Below are 25,511 nucleotides of genomic sequence, written 5' to 3'. Positions count from 1 at the left end.
TGCCCGTTGATTCATTCTTCGATGAGGTCTTTGTCAGGCTTTGTTCCATCACAACAACTAGAAGAACAATGATAATAACTAAACCAACTACGAAGATCATGAGTACCAACTCTATATTCCCTCTGCTCAACTTCCGAGCCAATCCTTCAATCCAATCCCTTCATGTCAACACCTCTTCACCAGTGGTTGGAGCAAGTTCATCAACCACAAGAAGTTCATTATTGACTATTTTGTTGTTTTCATCAAGGACTTTGAATGAGAACATCTCAGTCAGGATCCGTCGTGTGCGCGATTCATATCCTTACCTATGTTTGAGTATATTAAATATATATTAAAATAATTTCAAATTATTTAGTTTCATTTTATTTATACAAAACAATTTAAATTTATTGAATTATAATTCTTTTTAAATAAAGTATTTCCATTATAAAAAAACATTAAATATCAATCAATATTGTTCTCACTTAATATATATTAATCACTTAATTAGTCGGTAATTAAATTATATTAAAAAATTCATTACAGTGTCAGAATATTCTAATTAACATTTATATATATTAATACCAAAAGTTACAGATATCAATTTTTATGAATATTTTTTTATCAACAAATGTTGATGTCACTCAAGTGCCTTTAAAAAAAATAAGGAAAGATAATATTTTTCTCCTTTGCATTGTTTTAATTATTATTTTCCAAGGAATTAATGGAGCAATTATATTCTTCAAACTTCTCTTTTAAATTTTTTAAATTATGTGATGTATAGAAGATATTGTTGTAACACTTATTCATTGGCTTTTGCACCAAACTAGACATATTTGCCTAGCATATTACGTAAATGGACAATTTTTTACCAAATATGAAGTCGTGGGGCCAAAACGACCTCAAATGAAGAAGTCGTGTCCCCCCTGCACGACTTCACACTGTTAATTTGACCAGTGGTGAAGTCGTGAACCCCAAAAACGACTTCTGGATCCTGTAATCGATTACAAGATCCTCTAATCAATTACACAATGTTGAAATCGTGACCCCCCTGCACGACTTCAGTGTAGTAGGCAAAAATGATACTGGTAATCGATTATTACACTTCTGTAATCGATTACCAGTGTTTTAAGTGTGGAAGAACCACCCTGGTAAGTGATTACAAGCTTGTTGTAATCGATTACCAGTGTGTTTTGGTGGTTTATGAAAATTATTTGGCAGTTTACATATTTTATGTATTGTTTGTGTTATACGAAAAAAGAAATTGTGGTTATTATTTAATGAATGGAGACAAATTTGAAGAAAAGAGAAAAAAGTTATTAATAAGAAATATTAATAGTAATATATTAATAATCGATTTGATTACAATTGGGTAAGATTAAGAAATGGATCTACAAATAGGATTCATAATGAAATGGATCAATCCAATCCAGATAAGCCAAAAAAAGACTCTTACTTACTGCCGCAACGAAGGTCATCATAAGAGAAATTGTCAATTTCGTCATTAGTTATTTTTTAATCTTACCCAATTGTAATCAAATCGATTATTAATATATTATTATTGATATTTCTTATTAATATTTTTTTTCTCTTTTCTTCAAATTTGTCTCCATTCATTAAATAATAACCACAATTTCTTTTTTCGTATAACACAAACAATAAATAAAATATGTAAACTGCCATATAATTTTCATAAACCAACCAAAACACACTGGTAATCGATTACAACAAGCTTGTAATCGCTTACCAGGGTGGTTCTTCCACACTTAAAACACTGGTAATCAATTACAGAAGTGTAGTAATCGATTACGAGTATCATTTTTGTCTACTACACTGAAGTCGTGCAGGAGGGTCACGATTTCAACATTGTGTAATCGATCAAGATTTTGTAATCGATTAGAGGATCCAGAAGTCGTTTTTGGGGTTCACGACTTCACCACTGGTCAAATGAAGAGTGTGAAGTCGTGCAAGGGGTACGACTTCTTCATTTGAAGTCGTTTTGGCCCCACGACTTCTCCATTTTGGTATTTTAAATTGAATTTGTCTATTCTTGTAATATAGATCCATTTTTGAGTATTTTGGTAACAAAGCCCTTATTCATTTGATAGTAAATAAAAACATCTTTGAAGATTAAAATAACCATTTTTCCCTTCCTTTGATGATGTTATATACATATTCTGTTTAACTCCATGACATGAGTTTTCCTTTTCTTCTCGGAAACATGAGATCTGAATGAAAATTAGCTGAACAATAAACATGGAATTCATGAAGAGAACATATTACGAATACGAAGGAGGGAGTTGAGTAGTGGTTATAAGGCAGCAAAAGCATGTTACACCAGGACCAAAGCATGATCAATATTTAAGTGTTGAATACAAAGATCCATAAAACAATATTACATCAGTGAAATGGAACCACACATGAATCAGAATATAGAAACTCAAAACCCATCAGCAAAAAGGTCAGCACACAGTTATCTTGCTGATAATCTCATATATTTTCCATTAAATCAATAGTAATATATATGTGATATGAATCAGAAACTTCAACTGAATGTAAGATTAACCATCTTTTTGATTTGTTGTCAAGACTAGCTGATAAGGTGGCAGTGGTAACTGGTGGTGCAAGAGGAATTGGTGCAACTGCAGCTAAGCTGTTTGCGGAAAATGGAGCACATGTGGTCATTGCTGATGTGCTTGATGATGTAGGAGCCAAGGTGGCTGAGTCCATAGGCGGTCGCTACATACACTGTGATGTATCAAAGGAAGATGATGTTGAATCTGCCATTAACTTTGCACTGTCATGGAAGGGCCATCTGGACATCATGCTCAGCAATGCTGGAATTGGAGGGCCTGAGGGAAGAAGCATCACAACCATTGACATGGATCAAGTGAGGCATTTATTTTCCACCAACCTTCATGGAACAGTGCATGGGATCAAACATGCTGCAAAGGCAATGATCAAAGGTCAAAGAGGAGGATCCATCATATGCACTTCTAGTGTTGCAGCCGTAATGGGTGGTTTGGCCTTGCATGGATACACCATGACAAAAGCAGCCATAGATGGATTGGTGAGAAGTGCTGCTTGTGAGTTGGGAGAGCATTTGATTCGTGTTAACTGCATCTCACCACATGGGATTCCCTCTGAGATGCTTCTCAGTGCTTTCAAAAGGTTTGCTAATGTTGATCTTACCCCTCAGTGTTTGAATGAGTTTATTGGGACAACGGCAAGTTTGCTGAAGGGGAGAGGAGCAACCATTGAAGATGTAGCACAAGCTGCTTTGTTTTTGGCTAGTGATGAGTCTGGTTTCATAACAGCACACAATCTTCGTGTAGATGGAGGATACACAAATGCTGATAGTAGAATGAGTTACATGTACCAACCTAAAAAAGATGAGAAAATAATCATTTAAGGAGAAAATACTATATATAGTTCTTCAAATTTTACTCCAGAATAATATATAGGTTTTTTCTTTGTTGTTTATGGCATACTTCAATGTGTTCTTCCCCTCACTCTCGAAAAAAACTAAGTTTTTCTACAGAAACCAAGCTGTGTGTGAACAGTTGTTTGTAATTTCTGACAAACTCTGCTAACAACTTCATGCGATTAGTCTTGTTATATAATCAACTATTGGAATAACCGCATGTTTAATTTCTCATTAATCATGATAAGAATTTAGAAGTATTAAGTTATGCTAAGAAAAAATTTATTGATTAATAAAATGAGAGCTACATCATAGAGTTCTCTTTTGGGAGTACCACTCAAAACAAAAACTAAACTACAGCATTTCTTGAACAATGCCCTCAGAACAAGAAGAAACGAGCAATACAGAAAAGGAAAAACAAAATCAAAGTGAAACTGAATGATCAGGATCCGTGCATCCCTCTTAATCAATTCAATTTTTGTTCATGCCAGTTGCATTCTTCACAGCTTCAGCTGCTCCTTGTGCTGTTGCCATCATCTGCTGACCAGCCTAAACATACAATATAAGAAAAACATTTACATTAATGCGTTGATTATACAATAAATGAAATTTAGATGCGTGATGTTCACAAAGTCTTCACACACTAACACAATAACAAAGCATTCAATTTGATGAATTAAAAATTGGAACCTCTGTCATGGTTTCCTTAGCAGACTGAGCAGCATTGCTAGCCATGTCCATCAAATTGTTAGTCTTTTCCTGCTGTACATGCAAAAAAATATGGTCTTTTAAATTACATATAAACCCTAAAGCCCAAAAGACTAAATTTGCATGGAGAGTAAGAAAACCTGAGCTTGGGCTTGTTGGGCTTGGGGTTGGGGTTGGGCTTGAGCTTGGCCCTGAGCCTGTCCAGCCTCGAAATTCAACTGCTGGGGGTCCATATTTTGAACTGTAATATGTAATCAAGGAATTAATTGAATGTAATGAGTGAAGATGAAGAATGATTGTAGTTTGAGATGAAGATTAGTTCCTACACGGTTGATATTTATATATGCAAGTTTCGTAAAGAATTGCGTTATTTGAGGTTTGGCTACTACATGTTCGATGGCCACGTGAGTTATTCCTAAGATTTGCTTATGTTAGAAGGATTCTTTGGGCTGTGCTGCTTTTCAGGAGAAGCTTTAAACCTGTTGATCAGGAGAGTTTTGGAGAATTCAGTGACATTTTCTGAACGTTGTGGCTGATCTGATAGAAAACTATATACCACAGACAGGATGGAATTGATTAATTAACATTGTGAAAATATTCCAATATAAAATTTAGATAACTTAGGTATAATATTTTAAATAAATAAATATATTTTTACTCGTTAAGTTAACAATTTGTTCTTATTCAAATTTTAATACAGTTTTATTTTTAAATTTTAAAAGTAAATAAATATATATTAAATCAATTTTAAAATTTAGAAACAAAAAGAACAGGAATGAATTTCAATTTCACCGTACGAAAATTAAAAAGATATTGAACATGTACATATTAAAAAAAGAATTTAATATATATTTGATCTGAATGTATTGAAGATGAAAAAAGAGTGTAACCTAAGTGGGTGTCTGGTTTTTCCTATTTCTTCGTACTAAAATATCAATTATGGCAAGACTTAGATTTCTTATATTTTCCCTTTTTCATGTGTAAAACTTTTTTCTCATACATTATTTAGCATGATTTACTTATTGGTAAAAACGGAAGCAAATTAAAGCATGGTTAAAAGGAAAATTTGTAATTTTTTTCATAAATACTTAAAAAATTTATAGGGATTGAAATTATTTAATTGAGCAATAATGCTATATATAAAAAGAAGAAAAGAAAGTTATAGAAATGTAATGTCAAATAAATCCATTGAAGTGCAGCATGCGATGGTTCTTCTTATCGAAGGGTTTTCATCAAACTAAGCTTAAATGGAAGAAGTGTGGGAAGATGAGTTTTGGTTCACGAGAAATGGCTCGTGAGGAGTGTGGTAGAAGTGGCTTACGAGAGATAAATAAACAATGTAGCTCGTGAAGAGAGGGAAAGGAGGGCGAAAAATTTATAGTTTTTTTTACTCACAAATTTTTACTATAAGTAATTATTAAAATATTTATTTATGAATTTTATCTGTCAATAATTATCGATGGATTTTTGATAAATTTTATTCATCAATAGTTACTGAGAGATTTACTGATAACATCTTGTCGTATTAAATATTTTATTTATTGATATAATTTATTGATGAGTTTTTTTTATCGATAATACATTCGTTAATCAAATTCATTGATAAATAAAATTTTAGAATTTGTTAATAATTTAAATTTATCATAGATTTATTTTCATTGAATTTTTGTAATGTATACTTTAAATAAATTTAAGTTTTATATATAAAAAAGATAACCTAAGAGTTGAGAAAAAAAATCTTTTATCCGTTAAAATACAATGGCACCATAGAATTTCTATGGAAATAAAGAGAAGTACAAGATAATTGGACTGACATATTTTTACTCATCTATCATAAAATATAAATTTAAATAGTTACTTTTAAACAAAAATATTTATGGGAGTAATTTTTTCGTAAAGACTTTTCTTTCTACAAAAAATTTCATTGCCTTTTGCTAGTATCATTACTTAAATAGAGTTTATTTTATTACATTGTTAATGTAAATCTTAATAAGCTACAAAACAAAAAAATAAATTGAAAATTTTAAATATTAAATTTCAAGGAATTTAGTGTGTTGAATTAACGTGTATTTTTATTAATTCGGGTCAAAACATAAAAACAAAGTTCATACAAATCCAACAAGTTGTAATAAATTTTAAATTTAAACTATTTAAAACTACTAAATTAAGTTTCTATTATTAATTAGGATAAAAAATTATCATATTTGAATAAGTGTTTAAAATGATGATAAATTTATGTCTAGAATCAAATATTGAAGTTGTTCAACTTAAAACCAAGTTCTAAAAGCATTTTTTAATCGTTAGATACAAAAGAAAAATTATAGATAATCAACCATGCAAAATGAAATACAGAAAAAAAAAACTTGAGTCATGAAACATATTTCTATTTCAAAGAAAAAATACATTAAAATGAGATTTATTTGCCTCCAACACCAATGAAAAAGAGAGTTAAATGTAGCTTTTAACAACTTCAAAAGTAGCTTCTCAAGGGCATTTGTCTAGATGAGATAGTCTTAAATGACTTTGTGAAATTTTCTTCCACTTTTCTACAAAAATTTCAACGAAAAGGTAATAATTTTGTCCAAAAAAATAAATCCTAAATTGTCTATCAAATAAACAAAAATTTATTGCATAAAAATAAATAAATAGATTCAATAAGCATGATAAACAAGTTATTATCACATTGATTTATCATATCAACTGAAAATATCTCCGTTTAATACACTTTTAATTTAGTATTATTATAAAAATCTTAGTATAATGAGTAAAACTATATATTTTCAAAACTTCTTTATTTTTTTTACGTTTGTGTGCATCCAAATTTCTCTCACTAAGGATGATAAGCCTCGTGTAATTTCTCCTCTGAGCATTAAAAATATCATCTCTTCAACTTAATAAGATACTATATATATTATCATTAATAAAAAAAAACTCCGTAATATAATACTTCAATAAGTTCTTTTATTTTATCTTCAACAACAATAATAAGAGAATTGATGATGTCTCACCAATAAGAAACTTCAACAATTATAATTATAATAAAATTAGTATTTATTCATTTATTATACTTCCATTATAATAAACAGCTGCAATGCCCTCATATAAGAGTTGGCAGTTGTAAGGAAACATCAGCAGAATCACGCAAACAAACTAGCAAGTGAAGCAACACAGCACATTTGTAGCTTCACTTTCAGATCATAACCCCCAAATTTATTTAGGTAAAAACACAGATTAAAGATAAACAGCAAAACACAAAAAACCAGAAGCAATCATATCTCCCTTTCTTCATCTTCATTTTCATCCTCACTCCAGCAGCATCTCAGAATTGACCTGGGAGACGCACTGCCATCGCCTTGAACAAATTGTTGGTACATAACCGCACCACCCACTCCAAGCTCTTCAATACTCTTCTCTCCACGGTAATAACCACTGATGTCCAAGGGAAATTTGTCAAGCTTTTCACCATGCATGTCAATGTGCAGAGCAACAGAAAACTCTGCTGGACGGAAGCATGCCAAAACCCTATCCACAAGTTCACATAGAGTCATGTCATCATAGTCATAACCAACAGCTTCGAAACTAGCATAACTGAAACCATCTTCTGGAGTGACATGGATAGTGGATATTGCATTCCCTTCTATACCATTCATAGAATAACCACAAGGGTCGAATTCAAAGTCACATATATCAGACTGTGGAAGGATATTCCTAATGCCAGAATTTTCAGTCATCAAAGCTGCTGAAGATGTATTTTCATTGAAAAATACAGAAGCACATTCCTTGTCTAGACCAGTCATACACATCTCAAGGCCGTAGACGGATTCTAATGATTCTTTTGCTTGAGAACTTGCAGAGTAGATGTGCCATAACTGTGATTTTGAAGGGTCGCCCATTGCGTAAGCTTTGCTACCATTACCGAGGTTCCCAAAATAGCTGTCAAGGACAGAGACTTCTTCTGAAAAGCTACGATGAGGATATGTCTGTGCACCGGGAAAAATGAAACTTCCGCGGGTGTACCTTACAGATTTCACAGAAATGTCAATGGAATCAGCTAACTTGAGAATTGCAGGAATGGCCAGAAGCAATTTGGTAGTCCCACAAGTTTTGATGATAAGTTTATAAGGATAGATAAACAGGCTTGACTCCGACAGAACATAAGAGTCAAGATAATCGTTTGAAAGCGATGAAACAATAGTGCACTCCGCTGGCTTTAGAAACTCATCCAATTGGTCCCTGGACAATGCTCGCAGACCTGATCCTCCAGCAAGAACCCCATTTTCAGAAAACGATATCTCAAGCCTTTTTTCGTAACCTTCAAAACCAATGGCTGAGGCTGCCATCTTGACTAGAAAAGAAAGGAAACTTTTGCTGTGTAGGTAGAGAACAAAAACACAAGGGAGACAAAAAGAAAAAGAAAAAGAAAAGGAAGAGGAGACAAAATGAAGACGGGGGGGCTATGTCACAGAACAACGGGAAAGTCAGGAAGGCTTGCGGATGCACTGCAATAGACAAAAGTTCGAGTGTCAAACATAATGTTGGATACTAAATGTCTGAATCCAATCATCAGAAAATAAATAGAATAAATATTTACGTTGGAGTAAGCAGCGGATCTGAACTTCTTGATTCCACCGTGTGGGCGAACGTCTTCAATGATGTAGTCGAGGGGAGATTCGAACAAAAAGGATTTACTACTAGACGACTTCTTCTTGCCACCTTTGGACTCCATCAGATCATTCAGACCTTTCTGACAAAAGAAGAAAACAAAATCAATGACAGAACGTTAGCAATCCTGTACAAACATGGATTCTATAATATTTTATTGTGTTAGAAGAACATGAACATATAAAACGAAGGCAAAACTGCAATCTTTAACAAATTCACCATGTACGTGGCGTACCCTTTCATCAAGTTTAACAAATAAATACAAATTCCACAATCAGGCCTAGAATGTGTTGTTAAAAAGTCAAAAAATTGTTCCCTGAAATGCAGACAACAGGGTGATCACTCTTCCAAGGATACGGTATAATTTTATTTTAAAATTCGTTTCTAAACTGTTCCTGTAAAAATCTAAGATGCTTTTAATCTCTATATCGTTGATGAAAAATATATTTGTAGTCTGTGATAAGAAAAAAATACAAAGATTAAATCTTCTGAGATATTCTTTTAGGTACAAAAAAGATAATTAATCTTTTCTATTCAAAAACAGAAGAACATTGATCCTTCTGAAAAGGTTATAAAACTGGAGAGAAAATAAATAAATAAAAAATCATCCCCAATATTAAAAGCCAGAAACCCAAAAATGTTCCTTCCAGTCCCCATAAACTCTGACATAATTGAAGAACATGACCAGAAACACATTCAAATCAAAACAAAAGGTTTACCTGACATTTGTAACCGGGAAAAAGGTTTGGATACAATAACACAAAACTAAGATCAGAAAAAATATTCCGTATACTCTCTTTCAATTCACTACTTCATTTGAAAATGGAACCATGTTCAAGTGTATACCTCAAAATATAAACAAAAATCTTTAAAAAAAATACAAAAAGAAAAGAAATTGATACTTACAGTATATACAATGGAGGCTAATGAAGTGGTCTGATATCCCCTCCCGAAATTGCACTTCAAATCAAAATTATTCCGAATGAAATTCTCTCAACAATTCAAGGAAGGGCGAAATTGGTGAGAAAATGGGTTTTGGTTATTGGTTATACTCAAAATCGTTGGGATGTTACGGAGAGGAGAGATGAAACTTATATAGGAGCCGAGGTGAATGGAAATTACGATAGTACCCCTCGAATTTCTATCTCGGTTTATATCCTCCTCCGATAAATTTGGCAAAGAATCTCGGTTTACGTGCTAAACAAACGAATAATATGTTTAATTTTATCGTTCGATTAATTATAGAATATATGGATTTCTTTTTAAAGGTGGTGTTAATTTTAAATTATAGTAAATTAACACTATAATATACTCAGTCCTGCAATTTTATTCTTTCCTTTCAAACGTATAAATCAGCCAGTATTTTATTGTCAATACACATTAAAATTATAATATATATAAATTATTTTTAACTTAAAGTATTTAAAATGAGAAGATCAGAAAGTTAAATTAATCTGTTTAGATTGCGTTAAAAATCTAAAATAAAACAAAATATAGGTCAGTTAATTAGGGTTCTGTTTGTATTTCAAAGATAATTCCTTTCAACCAGTATTTTATAGTCAATGTAGATTAAAATTATAATATATAAATTATTTTAAACTTAAAGTATTTAAAATGATAAGATCATAAAGTTAAATTAACCCGTTAAAGATTGCGATAAAAATCTAAAAGAAACAAGATATATGTCAGTTAATTAGGGTTCTGTTTGTATTTAGAAGATAATTCCTTTCAACCAGTATTTTATAGTCAATACAGATTAAAAATATAATATATATATATATATATAGGGGTTTGTTAACGCGCGTACGCCTGTTTTTTAGTTGGTACGTTTTAGCAATGTGTACCGGGTTTTAGTGGACAAAAATATCCTTATATATCATGGATTCTAAGTTTTAAGGTTAAGGGTATTTTAATAATTTTCATTCTCAAAACTAAAAAAAAAAAAAAAGAAAGCCCCAAACCCTTACTCACCTCTCTCATTCCTCTCAACCCTTTCTCTTTCATCTTTTTCACTCCAATCTTTTCTCTGTCATCCTTACTGTAGCCTCAATCGAAAAAAATCAAAAATTTCTCTCAACCTTTTCTCTTTCATCTTTTTCACTCCAACCTTTTCTCTCTCATCGCTACTGTAGTTCCAATTGAAAAAATAAAAAACATTTGCCTTTAAACAATTTGCTTTTGTAAAGAGTTGAGTCATTGACATATTCACCTTCAGGCAAAGGTTCATTCAAGATCTCTTCAATTTCACCATCTTCACTAATCTCTCTAATTTCATCATCTGCAGAATCATCATCTCTAAAAAACTCCTCCAGGCCAATTACCAATTCTTTTGGATGTCATTATGCTTCTGAAAATTAGATAAAATTATATATAGGACAAAACTTATAAAATGAAAACTCATTATAAAGTCATTTTTTGTAAGAAATTGTTTAACAATGAGTGTTTCTGATTTTTTTCAAGGCCAATTACAAATTCCTTTGATGTCATTATGCTTGTGAAAATTAGATAAAATTAGATAAGACAAAAATCATAAAATAAAAACTCATTATAAAATCATTTTTTGTAAGAAATTGTTTAACAACGAGTATTTCTGATTTTTTCCAGGTCAATTTCCAATTCTTTTATGCTTGTGAAAATTGGATAAAATTAGATAAGACAAAAATTATAAGATGAAAACTCATTATAAAATAATTTTTTTGTTAGATGGTTTAACGACAAGTGTTTTTGATTTTTGATTTTTTCAATTGGGGCTACAGTAGGGATGACAGAGAAAAGATTGGAGTGAGAAAGATGAAAGAGAAAAGGTTGAGAGAAATTTTTTATTTTTTTGATTGGGGCTACAGTAGGGATGACAGAGAAAAGATTGGAGTGAAAAAGATGAAAAAGAAAGGGTTGAGAGGAATGAGAGAGGTGAGTAAGGGTTTGGGGGTTTCTTTTTTTTTTTTTTTAGTTTTGAGAATGAAAATTATTAAAATACCCTTAACCTTAAAACTTAAAATCCATGATATATAAGGATATTTTTGTCCACTAAAACCCGGTACACATTCCTAAAACGTACCAACTGAAAAACAGGCGTACGCGCGTTAGCAAACCCCATATATATATATATATATATATATATATATATATATATATATATATATATATATATATATATATATATATATATATATATTTTAAACTTAAATTGTTTAAAATGATAAGATCATAAAGTTATATTAAACCGTTTAGATTTTAAAAACTAAAATAAAACAAGATATATGTCTGTTAATTAGATTTCTATTTGTATTTCGAAGATAATTTATATATATATTTCACTTATTGATATATATATATATATAAATTAAAAAAGAAATTAAGAAAAAAAAGGCAACAATAACGTTCATATTAATATTTTTTCCTAAAATATATGAAAACTACGTGAAGGAGATAAAGAATATATTTAATATTAAAACTAGTAAACTAATTATGGTAGAAAAACAAGAAATTAAGAAGAAAAAAAAGGCAACAATAACATTCATATTAATTATTTTTCCTAAAATATATGAAAACTTCGTGAAGGAGATAAAGAATATATTTAATATTAAAATTAGTAAACTAATTATGATATATTGGAAAAAAAATAAAGAAAAGAAGAAAACAGTAACATTCATATTAATATTTTTCCTAAAAATATAAAAACTTCGTGAATGAGATAAAGAATATATTTAATTTTAAAATTAGATTATGATAGAGAAATCAAAATATATGTTGAAAATTATTAAAAAAATGTTATTCCAAAGAAAGAAGTCACTATGATGTTTGATTTTTTACCTCATCTTTAATTTATATGTATATATGTTTTGAAAAAAGAGAGTAAGAAATATTAATGAGACTATAGGGAGTTAAATGGAAAGAAGAAGAAAAAGAGAGGAAAGATGCGATTTGAAAAGAGTAGTGGCGGGATACGTGTGCGTTTTTGTGAAGCATGTTCGAAACGCAAGTCACGTAGAAAGAACGAAAGAAAGTGGTTTTGGTTCCCTTGGCCTCATAATAATTCATATTCTTCACTGAATTGGATGTTTTATTCTGCGTCGAGCACTGCCATTTGTCCCACATCGAATCGCCTTTGCTTCTTCTTTCTCACTTCTGAATTGGATTGGATCCATTATCCCGTCCACATTGCATGTATATGATCCCACATCGCTATAAATTTTATATCCTCCATATCATCTCTATATATTTCTGACCCATCTGTCATTCTTTCAACTCTCTTTCTTCCTGTTAAACTTATCCTACGTAAATGATATGTGTACAAAGCATTATCTAGTGATTGATGTATCTGTTGATACTTAAATGTTTCATGAGTTAATTTATGATTAGGGAAAGATTCAAAGCATGAAATAAATTTTTATGGAAGTAAATTTTGTGAAATAGTAGATTATTTAATACCAATTTTTTTTTTTCAAAAAGTGTGGAACCACAATTTGAAACGAATATATACCATATGAGTATGAATGACCTGTTCAACTCTTCTGAATGCAATCAAAATACTCTCTTTATTCTTTCAGTTCTTGTCCTGTATTTTCCTAAACATCTATAAAACATAGATAAGAATAAGTTTTTTTTTTTAATTCACCTTTTTCTTAAGAAAGGTAATTAAGAAAGTTGTTTTTGTTACATATATTGATAGAGTTTATTTAATTATGATGATTGTGCTTTCTTTTGTTCGTAAGTTTTCAATGGAATCATGTTTTAGTATTTTTTTCATGCAATAGTGTAGGAGCGTTTTATTATTTTATTATGTAGTGCCACATAAAGATCTATAAAAATATTACGTTGAAGAATGTGATACCAATGAAATTATTAAACTATATTTTTATTGTTGACCATTTGGCAATTAATTTGAAAAAAGAATTGAAAGTTAATATATATTTATTCAAATTCATATTATTTTTAAATTTATTGAAATGAATTTTATTTTAAATTTTAATTCATGCTTCTAATTGGATTTAGATTGAATAATTTTTTAATTTTGAAAACTCAAAATCAATGTTTGTTTAAGTATAATAAGTCAAAAATCAAATTGAGTCAATCCAAACTTATATTGAGTTGACAAGTTTAGTCAAGCCAATTAATTTGGATCCAAGTCGAGTTAAGCCAACTTTAATCCATTTTAAGTCGAGTCGATCCAAGTCAAGCCATGTCAACCTTGACTTAACACCATGTCGAGACAATTCAACCTGAGTCCAAGTCTAACCAAGTCAATCAAGACCCAAGTCGAGTTAAGTTATCTCAATATTAGGTTGAGTTTAATTAGTTTGAGACCAATATGAGGTGGGTTAAGCAAGCCTAAGTCGACCTTAAGTCGTGTTTAATTAGTTCGGGCTCAGGTTGAGGCAAGTCAGTCAAGATTAAGTCGAACTTATTCAACTCAAACCTATGTTAAAATTGGTCGATCCACGACTGTCACGCAAAGTCCACTGGGGGCTTAATCAATATAGTTGGTTCAAACCCTAGTTGAGGTGAGTTGGTCAAGGCTCAACTCAATTTGTATTAACATAAACTCATTTTGAGTCAAGTCAGTCTAGGTCTAGGTTGAGACGAGTTAATATAAGCCTAGCTAGTGTGAAGTCAATCCAAGATTAAGTTTATTCGGGTTGACTTGGTCCATTTTTTTAGTTGAGCTAACTTAAGCTTAGATCTAGCCAAGTCAACATAGGCTTAGGTTGAATCTAATCATCCTTTGTCGAGGTCGATGTGAGTTAGGTAAGCCAAAGTTGTTTAAAGTAAACCAAGACCAAAGGTTGGACTAAACTTTTTTAGTCCAAAATTAGAATCGTGAGTCAAAATTGAGTTAAATTGTTCCAATCCTAGATAAATCCAAGTAAATCCTAACCTAGTCATGATAAGTTGACTCACTTCTAATCGAATACCTAAATACTTTTATTTTTGAATTGTTCTAAATTATATAATTCGAAATTCCTTTTAGCGAGTATACATTCAAAAAGTATGAAATGACAAAATATTATAGTGTTATTAAAAAAATTACAAAAGTGTAAAAAGGAACAAACTCTTTTATATTAGACAAACCAAACTTAGTGTTAGACAAACCAAATTGAATATTTCTTTAAATAATACATCCAATCAAAACCATGTTAACATGAATAGAGTAAATTTCACATCAAACTATTAGGTTGATCTAACATGAGATTTAATTTAAATAACAATATAGATTTAATTTTATATTTAATTCAATTTAATTTTATTGAACAAATTCAAATGCAATTAATGTAATTAAAATAGATTTAGATCATAAATATAATATATTTCATTAGATCTTAATTGGATTTTGAAAAATTGAATGCATGAGCACTCTGCAGCAAAATATTTGGTTCTAATTTTGTCGTCACAATGTGGTATTTATAAATGAACCCAGTTCCTTTCGGGATGCACGTTTTATAGTATCTTTAAAGTCCGTTATTTCTTTTCATATTCCATATTTCTTATTATAACACCATAATTTATTTCACTTAATCTCAAAGATAAAAAATTGTCATTTTAGACTGTCTAACTTAAAACAAAAGAATATCACATATCAATGATTATAGTATTTATGGAGATGTTAACCGTTTTTTTCTTCTTACAATTACATACTGCTTTATTTTTCGACACCATGATATAAAAGATAACAAAACATGCCATTATCTTCACGTCTCATAATCAATAACTATGTTTCCGTAATTTAGAATTCAAAATATAATTTTCAATTATGATTTAAATTTAACATGTTTTGAATTGCGCAATAAAAAAATGTTCAAAATTTATAATAAAAAATGTTTCATATTGCATAATTGAAAAAATGTAAACTATAGTTTTAAATGGCATAATTTAAATAGTTTTGGAAGTCATTTTGAAATGTTTAATGCGTAAATCATATTGAAATAATAATTACCAACTTCTAGAAAATAACAAATTTAGAACATATTCCGACTAAATTGTTAAGAGAACCTACCTATGAAGCATAATCTGCAAAGTCTTCAACGTATTTAAAAAAGTGACAATTTTTATTTAAATAATAAAGGAGTTTTCTTTTTTAATAAATACATTTTAGCTATGGGTGGGAAAAAATTGGAAATGGAGGAAAAAATGTATTTACGGAACGGTCAGACAGATAAATAACCGAGATTGTATCTTGGTAGACCGGTTTTTTGAGGTGAGAGCCCAACAATGCACACTTTTTCTTGGGCCAAAGAAAGGTCCAGATAAGAGATTTTGGACATCTCTATGCACCTCCAACCATATATCTATGCACCTCCAACCTTTTTTTAAATTTCAAAACTATTCTCTACAAAAAAAAATTAACTTAAATAACTTTTTTAAAGTTTTTCTCATTGTAACTCAAAAAACTTTATATTCTCATCTTTTAAGCTTCAAAGATTTTAACGAAATTCAAAATTTATTGAATAATATTTTAAAAATTTCAACAAATTTCAAAATTCGTTAAAGAATTTTTTCTTCAACAAAAATTCATTGAAGGAATTCTTTTTAATAGAAGTCTTCAAAAAATTTCAAAATTTTCTTAAAAAACTTTTCGAAGGTTTCAAAATATATTAAAGGATTTTTTTTAAAACTTCAACTATCTTTAAAATTTGTTAAAAAAAATTTCAACAGATTTTGAAATCTAATAAAAAAATTTTCTTTAACAAATTTTAAAATTCGTTAAATTTTTTTTCGAAAACTTTAATCAAAATTTATTAAAATTATTTTCAGAGACTTCGATAAATTTTAAAATCCGTTAAAACTTAATATTTTTTTAAAGAAAAAGATATGGTAGGGCATAGTCATATATAAACTTCAAGAAAGCCCTTAGCCCAAATGACCCGGTTTGTTTATATATATATATATATATATATATATATATATATATATATATATATATATATATATATATATATATATATATATATATAACTTTAATTAATCATTCTCTAAATTCACATGTTTTTTACGTGTCGAAATTTAGAAGTTGTAAGATGTCACGCTTCAGAAAAACGTGCACAGTGGAGTCCACGTGGCAGGCGCAGGGCGAGCCACCTCAGCCCGCACATGGGCGACAGCAGCGCCTGGCATCCACTGACGGATGCCAGCTGTCGCACGCCAAGCTGATCAGAGCGTAGTGGGAACGTGCGTTCGGCGTGGTGGAGTCCAGGTGTTCGCTCGGGAGTGGACGACCGTCCGTTGTAGGCTACTGAGGCATAGTGGAGTGCGCTGGTGGGTGCGGAAGTGCGCTGGTGGGTGCGGACGTGTGCTGGCGGAGTGCGGACGTGCGCTGGCAGGGTGGAAAGCAAATCTGAGAATTTCTGAAATACTCTCCACCCTCTGCACGCACCCCTCTTTCCTTCATTTCGGAAACACAAATTCTCTCCTCCTTCTCTCTACACCTGAACCTCTTTCTCTCTCTAAGGAACCACCACTCAAACCTCCTCCGTTCCACACTCCGGCAAGATTGAAGGACGCTTGGCGTAGGAGTTCCAGAGAGAACGTTCGGCTGGTGATGCTGGTAGGTTCTTTCCTTCCTCTCTGACGTTCGTCCTTCATGCATGAAAACTATGTTTGAATTGTACGTTCGTTATTCTCTTAGAGTAGCGTGGTTATGACTTTTGGTGTTGGGGTCGTTCGCTCGCACAGTGGATTAACGAGCGTTGGCAAGTAGGATTTGAGTGGAGAAGCGTTTGTGTGCGTCTGTGAACGTTCGGTCATTTCCAGGTAAGGGAAGCTTACTTAATTTAACTGTTTTTGATGTATGCCTGTATGAACGTTCGTTATTTGATTGTATGAATATAATGCATGATATTGGATTCTGAGTTGCATGAACGTTCGTTTGTATGGAATGAAAATGATATATGACTATGTTACATGTGATTTTAATGAGATTTTGAACTGGAAGGTATATGGAATGAAATAAGAAAACAATCCCCTGTAATTACGTACGTTCATTGCTGAACGGTCTCTGACCGTTCGGTTTCTCTGATGAAAATAACAGAAGTGGGATTCGTTCATTTGGATCGATCCCTTGTTGAGGACGAGCGTCCTCGTGTCTAAAGTCTACTAGCGTTCGGTTTCACACTGAGCGTTCGTCCTGGTGCTCGCTTGAAATATAGAGTGTTCGTCCAAATGATGCTCGGCTTTGAACTGAGTGTTCGTCCAAATGATGATCCGTTCGAAATGAGCGTTCGTCCTTTCGTGTGCTCGGGTTGAATATGAGCGTTTGTTCAAATTGGAGTTCGGTCTCATACCGAACGTTCGTTCAAATTGGAGTTCGGTCTCGTACCGAACGTTCGTCAAAATTGGCGTTCGGTCTCAGATTGAGCGCTCGCTCTAATTGGTGCTCGGTCTCACACTGAGCGTTCGTCCTGATGGTGCTCGATTTGAAATGAGCGTTCGTCCTAATAGTGCTCGGTTTTGAGCTGAGCGTTCGTCCTAATGGTGCTCGGTTTTGAGCTGAGCGTTCGTCCTAATAGTACTCGGTTTTGAGCTGAACGTTCGTCCTAATAGTGCTCGGTTTTGAGCTGAACGTTCGTCCTAATAGTGCTCGGTTTTGAGCTGAACGTTCGTCCTAATAGTGCTCGGTTTGAAATGAGCGTTCGTCCTAATAGTGCTCGGTATTATTTTGAGCGCTCGTTCTCTGAACGTAACTGTTTCTCTACCGTTCGTACTTTAATACGAACGAGCGTCTTTTGGACTCGCTTTTAGCGTTCGGTCTTCGTTCCGAACGAGCGTCTTTTGGTCTCGCTTTTAGCGTTCGGTCTTCGTTCCGAACGAGCGTCTTTTGGTCTCGCTTTTAGCGTTCGGTCTTCGTTCCGAACGAGCGTCTTTTGGTCTCGCTTTTAGCGTTCGGTCTTCGTTCCGAACGAGCGTCTTTTGGTCTCGCTTTTAGCGTTCGGTCTTTGATCCGACGAACGTCTTTTGGTCTCGCGGATAGCGTTCGTCCTCTTTCCCTCCTGATGGGACGTTCGGTATTTAAATGATGAATAGTAACTGATGAATAGTTCATGATGAACAGTAAATGATGAATAGTGAAATGATGAATGGTAAATGCGAAAGAATATATATATGAGATGAATGGAAAGTTATGATTTTTGAAAGAGCGTTCCAGGCAGGAACGACTCATGGTTGAATGTTGAAAGTTGTAAAGTATGACTGTGGATAGTTAATGCTGGCTGTTCATCCTGATGTTCCGTGAGTGCTCGTTCTCAAGTAGAGGACGCACGTCATGCGTGGGAACGGCAGGAGGTCCTTAGTCCACAAGTTAACATGGGCGACGTAAGAACGGACTAACCTCGGGTGGCAGCTGATGAGGATGCCAGTTACCACACCACCCGGGTGCGTGAACGCCTGTAACTACGCAGATTTCATACAGTCCGGACAGTCAGTCGTGTTGAGTTTTATTTTGTACATGCGTTAAATTATGTGATGTATGATGAATGCGTACGTTGATATGTATGTGTGAAATGAACTGTTTGCTGGAAATTATATGTTGATGCATGAGTTAAATTACGTAAGCTTACCCTTTCGTTTTCCTTGTGTTGTCCTTTGTCCTTGTACGTCCGTCTTGTCATTGCAATGATCATCCGTGTGGATGTGAGCAGAGGGAGACGAGCGTTTGGAAGAGTTGCTGGAAGAAGAGAATCTGGTAGATGTGGAAGTGAAGACCGAGCAGTGTGACCGCTCGGCCAGTAGTGTATTTTTGTTGAACTGAGTGGTCGTTCGATCACCTCTTGTTTTCGTTTAAGTTTAAATTCGACCGTTCGGTAATTGTTCTGTAAACCGTTCGGTCAGCTTTCTTGTACGTTCGGTTTATTCGTTTGTAACTCTTGTGGAGAAGTGCGGTTTTAAGCACTCGTCATTATTGTTGAAGTTGCACTCAAGGACGTTCGTCTTTGCGCGTTCGTTCGTTTGAAAGTTTTAAAATTTTCAAATTTCTAGTGGAAAACTGTTTTGAAATATTATTAAATGTGATTTTCTAAATTTATAGTTTTGGCTGTATTTTTGGGATGTCACATAAGATGTTGGATTCCCCGAATTAATACATAACAATTGTTTATGAGCATGGAAATCACTATTAAGTTGTTTCTTTTATTTTTCGTTTGACGTCAAATTTTGTTTTACACTCATTTAACATTATTATTTATTATTTTCATTTTATCTTTTTCTTTAATAATATAAAATTTTGCATTTATTATTCTTATAAAATATTGTGAAATGGTAGATATTGGTGAAATAACCTTTTTCCTTTTTGAGATACGTGCGTTTTTAGTTATTCTAGTGACAATTAAGGTATTGCATATTTTTCATATTTTTGTGTTCACAAGTTTAATGGTTTTTCTATTCTTGTGAAGTATTTTGATGCGTCTTCAATTGAGTTTGGACTCAGATTCTTCGTCTTTTTAAAATATATTGATTCTAATATATATAAAAAAATTTAATATAGTTTAAAATATTAAAATAAGTGTATTTTTGGAAAAGAATACGAAAAATCAAAGGAAGAATCCAAATTCGTTGAATATATGAATCAAAGTAGAAAATTGATGGATTCCAACTCAGCAATAGCTGCCATGGAATCTTTAACTTTTAGTTAAGTTTAAAATTTATCCTTTCAAAGAATAAAAATTAATAGTGGAACATCTCTTGAGGAAGTAGTATGTAACATTGGTCCACATGATTTGGTTACTTTTGGGGTTAGGTCATTTTCCATGTTACAAATTGGAGGGAATTCAATTTGACATTTGCCCAATTGATTGGTTGAAAAGGGTGGTCTATAGCTAGCTATCACATTATGACAGTGAACAAGTTGTAATTGTTGTCATCACTTCTTTCATTGGACTCTTCTTACCAAATGGAACCAATGATTATCTCCTCATCACTTTTTTCCAAATGGACCAATTTGATTCCAAAGTCACAATATTAGTATACAAAATGAATATGCAACTTTGAGATTTGATTTTGTGCTCTTGGGGTTGGAATCGTTGCTAGTGGAGTAACTTGTTTCAGGTTGGGAGATTGGATCAGAGTCACTTCACATTCCAGATTCTGATTTGCTGTGTTTTTGGTGAGTTCAAATTGTCTGCTGTGTGTTTGTTATTATTCCTCACATACACTTTGACAATTAGAAATTGCAAGATAAGATTTTTTTGTTTACTCATGTTATTTGTCAGTATCAGTCTAAATCTTTGAACACTAAGCTGTTATAGCTGTCATTTGGTGAATTCAAGTTGTAACTGGCATCTTATTTCATATAACTCATGTATTTATAGTTTTGCAGTCAAGTTTATATGTTATTGTTTTAAGAAAAATAACTTCACTCTTGGCGTAGTAGTGGAATATATTTACAATAGAGATAAAAATTGAATGTCCTTTTCATTGATTTGAATGAAGTAACATTTGAAAAAAATAAAAAGGTTAACAGGATTGTCTAATTTGTACACAAATGTAGCAAATCCTATTGCCTAAAATAAAAACATTATAACATCCCGAGAATTCGTCCCAACTAATTGAAATTAAAAAACAGCAGCTTTTAGCCTCCTTCCCAGCTCCTTCCTGCACATAAAGCAAAACATCAATGTCAGATCAGAATAACACCAACCAAATATTTGTGTATATGCCTCAAAGGGAAATTGTTCTTATTTTATGTTCTGCTTACCTCATCAATTGCCTGTCAAAGCCCGATGCAGCCAACATTCCTCTATTCTCTTCGGCCCTTCTCAGGAGATATGGCATAACAGTTTCCACAGGTCCAAATGGCAAATACTTGCTCACTTGAAACCCTGCATTGCTCAGACCAAAGGAAAGGGCCTCAGACATGCCATGCAGCTGCGCAAATTCAAGCTTGTGGTTCACCTTTCCAATTCCCAGTTCATGAGCTTTTGCAGCTGCCAGTTTCCCTACACGCACATTAGACACACCCTCAATTAGATCATCATTCCATAAATCATTAAATTCAATGGATGATAAATGATGATGTATGTACCTGACTCAACATTGTGAGTTGCAAGAACAACTCCACCTGGGCCATTAGCAATCTTCTCAAGCATGAAAGATGAACATTCATTGAAGCACTTGTGTGTGTCATCGATGGTGTCGTGAATTGGGGATTGATACCCTAAAGACTCAGCCAATTTTGTTTCGCTTGACATATAAGCACCCCTCACTAATTTGAACCCCATTGGGATTCCCATCTTCTCTGCAGCCTTTGCTGTCAGAAGCATTCTCTCTTTGGCATCCTTCAGGTAGGTCTGAATGGTGCCATATACAATGGCGTTATCATCTTTGTTGTTCAAGATGGCAGAGGAATAGGTGAAGTAGTCGATAGCAGGTTGAACAGAAGTGTGTTCAGCATCAACCAATAATGGAATGTTGGCTTGTGTACACCTTTCGCAAAGCTCGCGGAATCTTTGAATGGCAAGTTCAAGGTTCCTCTCTTCCTCTGGGGTGAGAGACTCTGGTCTATGCCTTGTGTGGTACAAAGGGCTTGACTCGGAGAAAATGGGGAAGCAATCTTGCTTCCATGGCAAACTGAAAGAAGGATCCTTGTGCTGCCATCTAAGCAAGTCGCTCATTCTTTCCAGAAGACTCATTGGACATATTGCGGTGATTTTCACGATCACAAAGCTCACCTGTCACATCAAACAAATTCATTGTGTAACCATTACAATCATCATCATACCCTCTCCATCTAAAACACACCACTCTCCACGTGAAAAGAAAGGAAAAAGCACAAGCAGCCACAGGATTTTCCTGGTCTACTATGGTACCAAAAGGAAATTGACAAGGAAATCACGATGGTTCTAGACAGTAGCTGTTGTTGGAGAAAAACCAACACTCCGCTCTACCCCATTTCAAGCACCGCGCAACCGGGAGACCAGTGAAATCACCAATCTTTGTTCCTCTCCAATAACCTCATGTTTAACAGTAGTAGTACTACATTTTGTTCCAGAGCAAAGGAGGGATCCCAATCAAGCCACCGTTTCGATTTCTCATTTCAACAATGCCATTTAGTACATTTGTCAGTCACTCCCAGATCGCACCATTATTCGTTGCCGATCTGTTACATGCAAAAACCCAAGAACAAACAAACAAACAACAGAAGAAAAAACATTGTTCTTATACACACACGCACACCAAAATTTCGTTCCTCCCAATTTTATACAATCTGTCAAAACAATCCATTGCATGAAATTGGTGTAACGAAAATGGTGTTCTTTTTATACGATCAGTCACCAAAACATACTTATGATCTCAACGTCACACCTGACAATAATCTTCAGCATAAAAAGCCAAAGACCGTGTTAGGTGTTAAATGTATCAGAAATGGTAGAACATTATATAGATATCTTGTACAGAGATTAAAACCATGCAAAACATAGCTTTTATATAAAGATTAATCGAGATCACGGGTATGTGTTGATTCTGATTCGTATAAATTTTTGTCGTGTGAAAATAATTTTGAATGAATAAAAGTAGAAGGGAAGGATGAGAAAAACGAAGAAGGGGTTACCGAAGAAGGGGGAAGAGATCGGCTGACGTCGATGGTGCGGAGAAACCCTCTGAAGTTGCGGTCACAGGCGTCATTGTCGAGGGCATCCTCGACGCCGTAAACGAGCATGCCACGGAGGCCGGCGTGGTTGAGGGCACGGATCTTGGAAGCGGCGGTGGGGGCGTCTTCTCCGGCGCAGAAGTGGTCGAAGAAGGTGGAGCGTACGGTGGCGAGAATGAGTTCACGGAGACCAGGCACTAGCAAGAGGTTGGATTGCAGGAGCCAGGTGCCAAAGTCGACAAAGGGCTCGATGGCGGTGGCGTGGAGGACGGCGGCGGAGCGGAGGAGCGCGGGGTTGCGGACGTGGGAGAAGAGCTTCTCGACGTCGTGAAAGTTAAGATCAGCGGTGGCAGCTGGGCGGAGCACGGCGGAGGTCGGGGGTGGGAGGCAGGGAGAAGGAGAGAGAGTCGGGGAGAGAGGAGTTGGTGGGGCTTTGAGTGGTTTTGTGGCTGTGTTGTATCGGAGATTCCTTAGGATTCTTGGTGGGATAACACGAGTGGCCATGTAACGTACAACGTTAGACGGCGGTTGTGTTGGTGTTGGTTGGTGTTGTTCCTCCCTGTGTGTGTTTCCTCTCTCTCTCTCTTTCTTTGGGACCTAAAAACGCTGTGAGATGCAAATGCTACTTCTGTATCATGCTCTTCTTCCTTATGCCTTTTATAGCTCTCACCATGCAACGTGGTCTTTCTCTTGCTTCCTTCGAAATAGCTCTTTTTCGGTTTTTTGTAAACACGTATGTGTTTTGTGTTCGTGTTTTTCATAGTCTCCTGAAATGACCGCATCTTTAGGCTCTGATATTTGAGACACATTCGGTGCTGACACAGATCCACCTTGCACCCATCTTAATCCAGCACACTTGTTATCTCTTCTTTCTCATTACTCGACACGTGTACACATCTCTTCCGTTCAGCATTATCAATTTATTACCATCTTTAACCTTAACTATTACCTGATCACCTTTTTCTAATCATTAACTACAACTTTATTTTAAAATTACTTACTTAATTAATAATATTAATTTCATGAGACTACTGTCTTGCTTATAAGAACAATAATAAATGATATATCGTTTAAATGTATTAGTTTTTCCAAATTTCCTTTTATTAATAAATTATATATGGTGTTAATTTATTTGTATGTATATGTCCGTTTGTGAAGACAGATATCATATTGATTCAACTCAAAATTAATGTAGTTACTTGTCACCGATTAAGTTTAACATAAAATTTGATTTCATACACTATCATTTATTTACAAAAATATATTTTTTAACAGTCAGTTTAGTTCATAAAATGAAAATACTCCCCAAAATAAAATTCATTTTGAGATTTGTTATGATTATCTATATTATTTTCCACTGAATTGGTTCAAGGAACATTTTAATATCATACCTTTGAAATGTTGTCAACTGTTTACAAATAATGAAAAAACTATACCACAATTTAACATATTATCTAACTAAAATACACACTAATTATAATTCGTATAAAAGGTAATTATGAAATATTGCTTTTATGACATATATAATTAGCTTCTTACTTGAAAAGTATATGATTTTAATTAATATTTACAGGCACCTCATCAACATTTTAAGAATGTTACTTATTATTATACTATTAGAATAACTTCCAAAATCCAGAATAAAAGCTTTAATATTTTTCTTCTCACGATGTTCTCCTTCGAATACATAATGCACCATTTTTTTTTATTGTTATTTATAACAATTACAAAGAATTCCACAATTTGTCATGTTATTCAACAAAAATATACACAAAATAAAAGTTTTATTAAAAAAAAAGACAGTCCTCATTTCATTCTATTTTCTTGGTTTAACAATAGATTTGATTATAAACCAAAGGGTCTAGCTGAAAGAAGGTAGCAATGCTTATGAACAAACATTTCCTAAGAAACTCTAGTTGCTCTTGATTATACATATAAAGAAATTTTTTTCCTTGAGTTACCCACTTTTGAATTCACCTTCTGAAAATTTCCCTCCTGACCAATGGAGGAAAAATTTTCTAACCCCTTCCTTCTCTAGTTTCTACAATCCACACATCCATTTCAAAGAAATATGGTCTGCAACAGCAAAAATCATGTAATCTACTAAAATATATAGACAACATTTTCAACTCTCACAGTTCTTTCACTATTAGAATACAGATT

The 25,511-nt window shown here is 33.3% G+C and overlaps 3 protein-coding genes across 4 annotated transcripts; 1 reads left to right on the top strand and 2 right to left on the bottom strand.

Annotated features, from left to right (window-relative positions):
* The first annotated feature begins 2,387 nt into the window (after positions 1-2,387).
* LOC108327138 (short-chain dehydrogenase reductase ATA1) lies at positions 2,388-3,391 on the top strand. Its single transcript, XM_017560874.1, has 2 exons — positions 2,388-2,440; positions 2,569-3,391. Exons 1-2 carry the CDS (start codon positions 2,388-2,390, stop codon positions 3,389-3,391), a joined length of 876 nt encoding a protein of 291 aa, XP_017416363.1.
* A 3,753-nt stretch (positions 3,392-7,144) lies between these two features.
* On the bottom strand, positions 7,145-9,840 carry LOC108329774 (S-adenosylmethionine decarboxylase proenzyme). 2 transcript variants are annotated; one of them, XM_017564148.2, is made up of 4 exons: positions 9,680-9,833; positions 9,009-9,089; positions 8,703-8,855; positions 7,145-8,610 (listed from the first exon to the last, which is right to left on the bottom strand). In XM_017564148.2, exon 4 carries the CDS (start codon positions 8,449-8,451, stop codon positions 7,381-7,383), a length of 1,071 nt encoding a protein of 356 aa, XP_017419637.1. In that variant the 5' UTR covers positions 8,452-8,610; positions 8,703-8,855; positions 9,009-9,089; positions 9,680-9,833; the 3' UTR covers positions 7,145-7,380. The 2 variants fall into 2 exon arrangements, with proteins under 2 accessions (XP_017419637.1, XP_017419636.1); XM_017564147.2 differs by lacking the exon at positions 9,009-9,089 and having other exon boundaries at positions 9,680-9,840.
* Positions 9,841-21,153: 11,313 nt separating this feature from the next.
* LOC108329290 (proline dehydrogenase 2, mitochondrial) lies at positions 21,154-24,140 on the bottom strand. The gene is made up of 4 exons (XM_017563435.2): positions 23,310-24,140; positions 21,783-22,428; positions 21,456-21,696; positions 21,154-21,352 (listed from the first exon to the last, which is right to left on the bottom strand). Exons 1-4 carry the CDS (start codon positions 23,850-23,852, stop codon positions 21,313-21,315), a joined length of 1,470 nt encoding a protein of 489 aa, XP_017418924.1. The 5' UTR covers positions 23,853-24,140; the 3' UTR covers positions 21,154-21,312.
* Positions 24,141-25,511: the final 1,371 nt, after the last annotated feature.

This window comes from Vigna angularis, chromosome 2 (assembly GCF_016808095.1).
Source record: "Vigna angularis cultivar LongXiaoDou No.4 chromosome 2, ASM1680809v1, whole genome shotgun sequence".
Taxonomy (NCBI): domain Eukaryota; kingdom Viridiplantae; phylum Streptophyta; class Magnoliopsida; order Fabales; family Fabaceae; genus Vigna; species Vigna angularis.
This window is presented reverse-complemented; position numbering and strand designations above follow the sequence as displayed.